General features: G+C 35.1%; 3 protein-coding genes across 3 annotated transcripts; 2 read left to right on the plus strand and 1 right to left on the minus strand.

The window, feature by feature from the left end:
• LOC107609168 (putative DUF21 domain-containing protein At3g13070, chloroplastic) lies at positions 191 to 5,685 on the plus strand. The gene is made up of 14 exons (XM_016311022.2): positions 191 to 1,205; positions 1,669 to 1,766; positions 1,865 to 1,958; positions 2,350 to 2,427; positions 2,578 to 2,681; positions 2,962 to 3,043; positions 3,150 to 3,289; positions 3,382 to 3,460; positions 3,568 to 3,631; positions 3,975 to 4,066; positions 4,191 to 4,256; positions 4,467 to 4,583; positions 4,834 to 5,007; positions 5,171 to 5,685. The coding sequence occupies exons 1-14, from the start codon at positions 618 to 620 to the stop codon at positions 5,408 to 5,410; spliced, it is 2,016 nt and encodes a 671-aa protein (XP_016166508.1). The 5' UTR covers positions 191 to 617; the 3' UTR covers positions 5,411 to 5,685.
• Positions 6,389 to 7,836, plus strand: LOC107606440 (receptor like protein 30-like). The gene is made up of 2 exons (XM_021106723.1): positions 6,389 to 6,750; positions 6,798 to 7,836. The coding sequence occupies exons 1-2, from the start codon at positions 6,389 to 6,391 to the stop codon at positions 7,711 to 7,713; spliced, it is 1,278 nt and encodes a 425-aa protein (XP_020962382.1). The 3' UTR covers positions 7,714 to 7,836.
• LOC107606439 (receptor like protein 30-like) lies at positions 8,435 to 9,362 on the minus strand. The gene has a single exon (XM_016308504.2). The coding sequence runs from the start codon at positions 9,360 to 9,362 to the stop codon at positions 8,634 to 8,636; it is 729 nt and encodes a 242-aa protein (XP_016163990.1). The 3' UTR covers positions 8,435 to 8,633.

Raw genomic sequence — 9,369 nt, forward strand, 5'->3', positions numbered from 1 at the left:
AGAATATTTCCATGTTAATTATTTATTAACATAATAATATACTATCAGATAATTAGTTGTTTACTATATAAGAAAATTAATTTTTCCATACATAATTTCAAATCAAGTGTTATTTCAAATTTCATTATTTAAAAAATCTCTACTAAAAAATAAATCTTTTTTTTTTTAAAAAAAGGAAAAAACTAAAATCAGCAGAATCAGCTTCCGAAGTCCACCAACCAAAGCTGCCACTTGCTGTGGCGAACGAACTCAGCTAACAAAGACAAAGCTCCCAACTTTGCTTGAAACCTCAATTCTCATACTTTCGAACCCTAATTTCACACCCCCATTCTTCAAATTCCACAATTTACTTCCAATAGAACCCCAACATTCAAAGAAAGGAGAAATTTTTTTCCTTTATATTGTGTTTTCTGTTCTGTTCTTATTCGCTTTTATTTTTCCCAATTTTTCTAGGTTGTTGCATAACATAACCTTCTTTTTGGTTGCATATCATAACAATTTAGATATATTTGTTTTGATTCATTTGGGAAGTTTTTCAAGTTGTTTCGCATCAAAATTTGATTTTGATTAGTGGGGTGTTCTTAAGTTTTTATTTTTGTTATGAAATTTGTTTGGGGATGGCACTTGAATCATTGGTTATCGGTCACAAAGTGTTCCTCACCGGCTGTTCTAGATTACCTTATATTGCACACTACAATCGCACAAAGAGAGTTCCAATCAGAGTTGTTTCCACAAAAGATAGATACCCTTCTTGTCCCTTGGTGTCAAATTGTTTTGACCCTTGTAGTTTTGGAAGCTTTTTTATGGTTTCTAGTTATACGAAAGATGATAGAAGGTTGTTTGGTAGAGCTAGCTTGAGGTGTTTGGCAAGTAGTGGCAATGACTGTTTTCAAGAGAAAAATGCTGTTTCCAAAGTGAATTTGAATTTTGTAAAGGGATTGATGAAGAGTGGGGTGATTCTGGCTGCAGCAGTTTGTGGGGTTTTGGTGTTTGGATGCCCGCGAGTTTCCGCCGTCGAAGGTGTAGTGAATGCTGGTTATGGTGTTATTGGACAGAGCATACTCTTGCTTAGGAACACTTGGCCTAAGGTCTTGCAGGTTCTTCGTATATTTAAGGAGCAGGGGTTGATATTAGCAATCCTTTTGGGGCTCTCAGCATTCTTCTCTATGGCAGAGACTTCAATTACTACACTTTGGCCTTGGAAGGTATGTTCCCTTCTCTATCTGTTTGCTTCTCACATTATGATTTATTTGGTTTTCATTTATGCGATATATGGTTCTAGAAGTTATTGAGCTACATGTTTGGCAAGATTTGACACAAGAACACAATATTAGGTATACATTACTTTATATGCATCTCTTTGTGCCAATGTCAAAAACCTAAGGCCACAAATGTAGGAGGCAAAGTGGAGCTTAAGTAACTTGGAAGCCATTGGAGTAGAATGCTAGTTAAAGTCTATCAAAATATCAATATTTGATTGTATTACTGGTTTGGCTGTATAGTTTATGAATGAATACAACAGTGCCTCTTAACTGTCTGAAGAGGGCATATAGTTCTTTTTATATGAATGCCTTTTTTTATCATAAGATTTTTTTATTCCTTTTGAACACTGTTTCTGCTTGTGGTTTGAGCTTTGAAGTCTGATCATTGTTGATGACAATATCTAAGGTTCGTGAATTGGCTGAAAAAGAGTCAGAAAATGGCGTCTTCAGATTGCTTCGGAGTGATGTTACTCGGTTTCTTACAACAATACTTATCGGCACAACGTATTTCCCCCTCATTGTTCTTAGTAGTGATAAATATCCATTTTCTTTAGTCTTAGTTATGATATATTTTTAATGTTAGGCTATTATGTTGTACTCAGTGTTGTGAATATTGCGGCAACTGCCTTGGTTACAGATGCTGCAACAGCAATGTTTGGGGAAGCTGGTGTCAGTGCAGCAACAGGAGTGATGACTGTATGTTTATTTATTTATTTATTCTTTCTTCAATGTTTGAGGAATCTTTCCCAGGATTCCAAACGAGCTTAAATGGTTTTTATGCATAGATCTGATAATAGGAAACTCATATCCTCCGGGTCCATTCTTTCACTATGCCTACTCACTGTACTTTAAACTAGTTAACTGTTGATTACAAACTAATTTTTCAAAATTCTATAAAAATCAAAGGAAAAAACTTCTTTGTGTAAAGGATTGGATGCTATATTCAAAAACCGTCTCTTATTCATGTTTCCTCTTACTTCTTTTTAAGTATAATATCTGTAAATGCACCTTGTTTTGCGCTCCTTTTTCCCTCATAACATCTCATTGTTTCTTTTTTTTTTTTTTGTTTCTTTTGTAACTAAACAAGGTTGCAATTTTGCTTCTCACTGAAATCACTCCAAAAAGTATAGCAGTGCATAATGCCACAGAGGTGGCTCGGTTTGTGGTATGTTGTAAATTTTTTGCCCTTTCTTCTATAATCTTTGTGAGCAGAAATGTTCCTGATTTAAGCATTTGTGTTTATTTTGCATGTTTTCTGTTTTCATGCTTCTTTTCAAATTCTTTCTATAACAAATATTGATTATAATGTCTTTAGGTCAGGCCAGTGGCATGGCTTTCCTTGGTATTGTATCCTGTGGGGAGAGTTGTTACTTATCTTTCAATGGGGATGCTGAAAATGCTCGGCTTAAAAGGAAGAAGGTCTGCTTGAAAGATATCTAGGAATTAATCTTTTCTTATCATATTGTATCTATTACTTCTTTTACGTCTTTTTGAAGTTTCGTGACATCTAATCTTAGTTTGTATGCAAAATTTTAGTCCCTTCGTCACAGGAATGGTGTTCTTTTATTTGCATCTATACTCCATGATAACTCCATTTGACTTTTAATCTGGAAATTATGATATTTCTGAAACGGCATGCACACTTGTTGGAGCAATCATTGTCGACAATAGACTAAACCATCATTGTTTACTTTACCAGTGAGCCTTATGTAACTGAAGAGGAACTAAAATTGATGCTAAGGGGTGCAGAATTAAGTGGGGCAATAGAGGAAGAGGAACAGGTAATGGATTTTGGGTTTAATATTCTAATTGCACTTTGGTCCATTTTTTTCCCTCAAAATTCAGTCTTTTCCCATTTATATGATGAGTATATATATATAATTACAGGATATGATTGAAAATGTATTGGAAATAAAAGACACACATGTGAGAGAGGTTATGACGCCACTTGTTGATGTTGTTGCAATTGATGGAAGTTTAAGCCTTGTAGATTTTCATCATTTGTGGGTCACACATCAGTACTCGAGGTATTTAATTATTCTCGGCCTTCAAATTTGCAATGATAGTTCAAACTACAAAGAGTTTTGTTACCAATGTGGTAACTGGATATGTTTAATAGGGTACCTGTTTTTGAGCAACGTGTTGATAATATAACGGGAATAGCATATGCAATGGATCTGTTGGATTATGTTAAGAAGGTTGGGAGATTTTCTCTCTTACTTATTGTTAATTATAAGTGCTTTGCCTATTAATGTTATCCCCCAATCTCATAGTTTGCAGAATTATAATCTGTTTGGTTTTGAAGGGCGATTTGCTAGAAAGTACTACAGTTGGAGATATGGCTCACAAGCCTGCATATTTCGTACCCGGTAACTTATTCTATCTTGTGTTCGCACAAAATATACTAGAGGTGATAGACACAAACAAGTTCAGTAGGTTTAATCATATGATTTAATTTTGAACCGTCTTTACATTTTAAATTCGGTAGTTCATTTGAAATTATATTATGACTTCGTGCTATATTTGCTTATAACATTTTGAGTGTTATGAAAATGGTAGTTGAGATGTAAATCTCATCCTTAGTGTAAATCAGTCAATTTGTGGTTTTATGAAGCTATTGGGTTATGTTTGATAGCAACACACTTATATCTGTTTTATTGATTTAGAGTGTTTGGTGAATACATTCTTATTAGTTGTTACTGGTATTTTCAGATTCAATGTCCGTTTGGAATCTTCTTAGAGAGTTCCGAATCAGGAAGGTTCACATGGCTGTTGTACTTAATGAGTATGGCGGAACTGTGGGGGTATGTGCACACAACTCCCGAATCCAGCCAACCCCAATACATACTCTCTCTAATCTGCATATAAGTTCTAGAAGTCTTCACCTTGTGATGCTTACGGAATCTATATATATATTTCTATTTACAGATTGTAACTCTTGAAGATGTTGTTGAGGAAATTGTTGGTGAAATCTTTGATGAAAATGACTCAAAGGTAAGGCTTAGTATAAGTCATTGCACTCGATTCAGATATTAGTGGCTTATTACGCATTTCTCGCATTATATGTAGGCTATTATTAGCCTTTAGCTTTTTGTAGTTCTTACTTGTTTAAATCTTTATGGCCACAACTCTTTGCTGCTTAATGATGAGATGCTGATTTACCATAAGAAAACTTCTTTATGTACTTTCGGGGTGATTCTACAGGAGGAGATTCAGAAAAAAACTGGTTACATAGTAATGCGAGCTGAGGGCGTATTTGACGTTGATGCAAACACATCTATTGATCAGCTCTCTGAAGATTTGAACATCAAGATGCCAGAGGTTCTTTACTTTTGTTTTACATATTTATCTTCAGCATCTCAACTTGTTAATAGGTCTAAAACAAAAGATTAAATAGTTTGGGGATTTCACATTAGAACTTAGAATATAATTGGTATGAACCAATTCTTTTAAAAGCTTAAACTATTATTTTTTTGGTGACTAAAGCTTAAATGTGCTTATTAGCAGTATGGTAAATCTGTTTTAGAATTTCAGGTCTCTTAATATATATAAGTTGCTGCTACTATTTCAGGGTCATCAATACGAGACAGTGTCAGGCTTTGTATGCGAAACATTTGGATACATCCCAAGGACAGGTGAATCGATCAAAGTGTCTCTTGAACGAGAAGATGAAGATGATGATAATGAGGAGACCAAGTCTGACAACCAGGACTCGAAAGAGAAGAACCAGATTTTTAAACTCGAGGTAATCAATTTGTTGCTGCCTGAAGATTCTCACTCAAAATCTTAGCTTGTGTTTATCGAATTTAGAGTGTGTGGAAATAAGCAAGTTCAATGATACTGCAAAACTATAGTAATTTTTTTCACCCGGTAGGTCTATTTTGCAACTATTTTGTATTTTGCTGCAGATACTAGCTGGAAATGCCAGAAAAGTGAGCGCTGTTCGGTTCGAAAGGATAAATGGTGAGGATGAGATGCTGGAGGCCAAAGAAGTAACTCACTTTGTCCCTAAAATTGTGAAGAGAAAATGGAATAATGGTGAGGACTCGGACGATGCAGATTACGATGGAGATGCATTTGCGAAGAGACCGCAGCACGAGATTTCTAGCGAGTATATAGATGATCAGGAAAATTCTGACAGAGATTAAGGTTCACTCTTTTCATTTTTTGTTCTTCTTTAGATCTATTTGGCATGTTTTGGTGCCATTTTTGCAACACCATGTAAGATGGGAAGGTACATATTGAAAATGAGAATCAATAATGTGAACACATTCATAATTTTGTTCAAAAGGGAATGGGGGGTGTTTACACCAATAAGCCTTGTAACTCAATTGAGATTAGCCCTTTTTGCAAGTTTTGAAATCATGGGTGTGATGATCATCATCATAATGAGGGATTGATCTTCTTCTACTTAACTCCTTTATCAATTGTTTTGCACATTTAATGTCAATGTACCTCCAAAAGAAAACTCAGGTGAAATTTTTCATGAATTAGTTTGTGTTGAAACTTTGTAGTGCTAAACGGTAGAATCAAGTGAAAATGTTGAAACTTTGTGTTGCATGAAAACAGATTCGAGCAAAGTTAATCTTAACATCCCAAAATGGTGCAACTAAAATATAGCAAAGTATCTAAAAGTATCACTAGAATTATATTGAATAGAGAGAACAAAACGTGCTTGAATATCAATATTTTAGTATGACAAAATGCTCATTGAGATATTGAGTCAAAGTTTATCTCCCTTAAAAGAAAAAGGTCTTTGTTTCCGTGTGGATCCCCCGCCTAGGTTGCTATATAATATAGTCTTATGTTATTATTATTTCTTTGTCGTTTTACTTACTGGTATCCAAATCCAACAACTATTTGGTGTTCATATTGCAGAGCTAGCTGTGCAGCAGTAAAACTATGATCATATATAAATTGTTAACATAACCAATATTAAAAAATGTTCATGTGTGTTTGGTTTAGAGTAGAAATAATGTACTTAAGATTAGTTAATTGGATTGCATTGCATCTTAGTTGGCTATAAATCCTCATTAGTTGCTTATTATTTACCATTATATCATTCATGCCTCTTTTCTTCAGTCCCCAGTAAACCAGTTTCTGTTGAACCAAATCAATATCAGGCCATGGGGTCTCTTTTGTTGCTGCAATTTCAAATCATTTTGTGTCTACATCTGTTCTTCACTTCTTTCTCTTCGTCTTCGTCTTTGTCTCCGCCTTTATGCCATCCTGACCAAAACTCTGCCTTGCTTCAACTCAAGAACTCGCTAAAAGTTGATGGATGGGAAAATGGAACAGATTGCTGTTCGTGGCCTGGTGTCACGTGTGAATCCACGTCCGGTCACGTGATTGGTCTCGACCTCAGCTGGCGTGGGCTTGAAGGTAAAATCAATTCTACAAGTAGTCTTTTCCATCTTACTCATCTCCAAAAGATCAACCTTGCTCAGAATGGTTTCTATGGTCCTCTATTACCATCTCAGTTTGGCGGGTTTGTGAATCTTACACACTTGAACTTGTCTTGGTGTTCTTTTGAAGCTACTGGCTTCAGAATTTGACATCTTTGAAAGTGTTGGTCTTAAGAGGCAATAAGTTTTATGGTCCTGTTGGTAATAACTTGACAACCAAGCATCCATTTCCAAGTTTAATTATCTTTGATGCATCTGGCAACAATTTTAGTGGCCTGTTGCCAAAAGACTTCATTGAGAATTTCCATGCCATGAAGAATGTTGTTCATGCTGAAGTGGGAAGTGTTTTGAGTTACATGAATAGTCGCTTTTACTCTGCAATAAGTTATGAAACTCAACCAGAGTATGCTAACTCATTGATAGCAACACTTAAAGGGGTCAGCAGAGCTTACACAAAAATTCCAACCATCTTTGTATATATTGATTTGTCAGAGAATGAATTTGAAGGAGAGATTCCAAATGTTATAGGAGAGCTTCATGCACTCATAGCACTCAACCTTTCCCATAACAAACTCATTGGTTCTATTCCTCAATCCATGGGATTTTTGACAGAACTTGAATCATTGGACCTCTCATCGAATATGCTCACAGGTCGGATCCCAAATGAATTGACCAATCTAAACTTTCTTGGGTTCTTGAATCTTTCCAGCAACCATCTTGTAGGACAAATACCTCGAGGAAGACATTTCGATACATTTCAAGAGAATTCCTACCAAGGGAACATGGGGTTATGTGGATTTCCATTGCCAATACAATGCAACAAGATCCTTGAAGAAGAACCTTTATCCTCTCCAACCAATCAAGCTGAAGAAAAATTTGGATTTGGTTGGGAGCCAGTGGTAATAGGATATGGATGTGGAACTGTGTTCGGAATAGGATTGGGGTGCTGTGTTTTCTCCATTGGAAAGCCTCAGTGGCTTGTCAGAATCTTTGGAGGGAATCCTAACAAAGAGATGAAAAGGAAGAGAGTAGCAAGAACAAATTAATGGATATATGGCATAATAGATGCATGTCTTGTTGCACACTTCTTGGGACCATGAAACACTGTCAAGTTCTTTTGGCATGTTTGGTTGCATTGTAATACAAACTTGTACTAGTATTTATATTTTCTAGTGCTTCACATCTCAGATACTTTGTCACAATAGCATACCTTTTATAAATAATACATATTGAACTCTCTAGTTATTAATGTAACGTAATCTTAGCCTCATGAAAATTCTATAAAATATTTTTTAATATTATATTTGTTCTTTTTTAGTATTGTAAACAGATAAGAAGTACTATTATTGGACACAACCTTTTAATTCTAGAGAACAACCTAATCGAATTGATCAATTAAGTGATTAAGAATCAAAGTATGTAAAGTAGTACTATTACTGCACGAGAATTAGTAATTTTTATCAAACTATTTTAGATTGTCATATTAAAAAAAGAAGGAAAAAACAATCCGATTGTATTGGAGATATTCCTAATAGTTTTTCAATTGTTCTAACAAAATTACTAAAAAAATGAACAATCAATAAATTATTAAGATCATTGGATTAGATAAAACAGTGAGAATTCAATTCGATCACAAGTTGGTTACAAATAAAAATTAGTTGCTCATATATACAGCATGCATAATAATGATCGTAGATTATCGATAATTTGACATCTTGATAGTTGTTCTAGATACTTTTGGAAGGTGCAAGTGAAGAGGTTTTGGACCAAGAAACTCTCACACATATATAGGCTTTGAAAACAGAATTCACTTGCAAGTTGCAACATATCTTACAACTATATGACAAGTACTTACTTTAAATACCGCCAAGATTTGTAGACATCCACAAAGTAAACAAAAGTACCACACCAAATCAAATAAAACATAAAAAAAGACAAGAGCACAAGACATAAACTTATTACAAATTTACATTACAACAAAAAGCTGAAACAGAGTTGTTCTTGCACGCCGGCGGTTTCCACGGCTCCTCCTTTTGGTCCTTTTACCTCCAAAGAGGACCACGAGCCATTGAGGCTTTCCAATTGAGAAAACACAATATCCCAATCCTATTCCAAGCACCATTCCACATGCATATCCTATTGCCACTGGTTTCCAACCGAATCCAAATTTGTCTTCAGCCTCAGAAGATGGATATTGTTTCAAAGGGACATTGTTGCATTGAATTGACAATGGTAATCCGCAAAGCCCCATGTTTCCCTCATAGGAATCATTTGAGAATGTATCAAACTGTTTTCCTTGAGGTATTGATCCCTCAAGATGATTGTTGGAAAGATTCAAGGACTCAAGAAAGTTGAGATTGGTCAATTCAGTGGGAATTCTCCCAGTAAGCATATTTGAGGAGAGGTCCAATGATTCAAGATTTGTCAAATTTCCCAAAGAGCGGGGAATAGGACCAATGAGGTTGTTATATGAAAGGTTGAGGCTTTTGAGTCTATGAAGCTCTCCAATAACATCTGGAATCTCTCCTTCAAATTTGTTTTCTGACAAATCGATAATTACAAAGGAATTTGGAATTTTCGTAAAAGGAAGACTGACTCTTTTAATTGTTGCAACCATAGAAATGTCATATCCTGATGGGTACCAATTTGTTCCAATATAAGACAAACTGCTTTGCACATCATCAACAATCTTCATGGCTCCA

This window comes from Arachis ipaensis, chromosome B07 (genome assembly GCF_000816755.2).
Source record: "Arachis ipaensis cultivar K30076 chromosome B07, Araip1.1, whole genome shotgun sequence".
NCBI lineage: Eukaryota > Viridiplantae > Streptophyta > Magnoliopsida > Fabales > Fabaceae > Arachis > Arachis ipaensis.

Bases quoted from the DNA above. Each gene is read 5' to 3' on its own strand.
- LOC107606439 (XM_016308504.2), bottom strand. From the start codon at position 9,362: ATGAAGATTGTTGATGATGTGCAAAGCAGTTTGTCTTATATTGGAACA.
- LOC107609168 (XM_016311022.2), top strand. From the start codon at position 618: ATGGCACTTGAATCATTGGTTATCGGTCACAAAGTGTTCCTCACCGGC. The intron at 1,206-1,668 runs GTATGTTCCCTT...ACAATATCTAAG, and splicing joins CTACACTTTGGCCTTGGAAG to GTTCGTGAATTGGCTGAAAA. The intron at 5,008-5,170 runs GTAATCAATTTG...ATTTTGCTGCAG, and splicing joins ACCAGATTTTTAAACTCGAG to ATACTAGCTGGAAATGCCAG.
- LOC107606440 (XM_021106723.1), top strand. From the start codon at position 6,389: ATGGGGTCTCTTTTGTTGCTGCAATTTCAAATCATTTTGTGTCTACAT. The intron at 6,751-6,797 runs GTTTGTGAATCT...GTTCTTTTGAAG, and splicing joins TTACCATCTCAGTTTGGCGG to CTACTGGCTTCAGAATTTGA.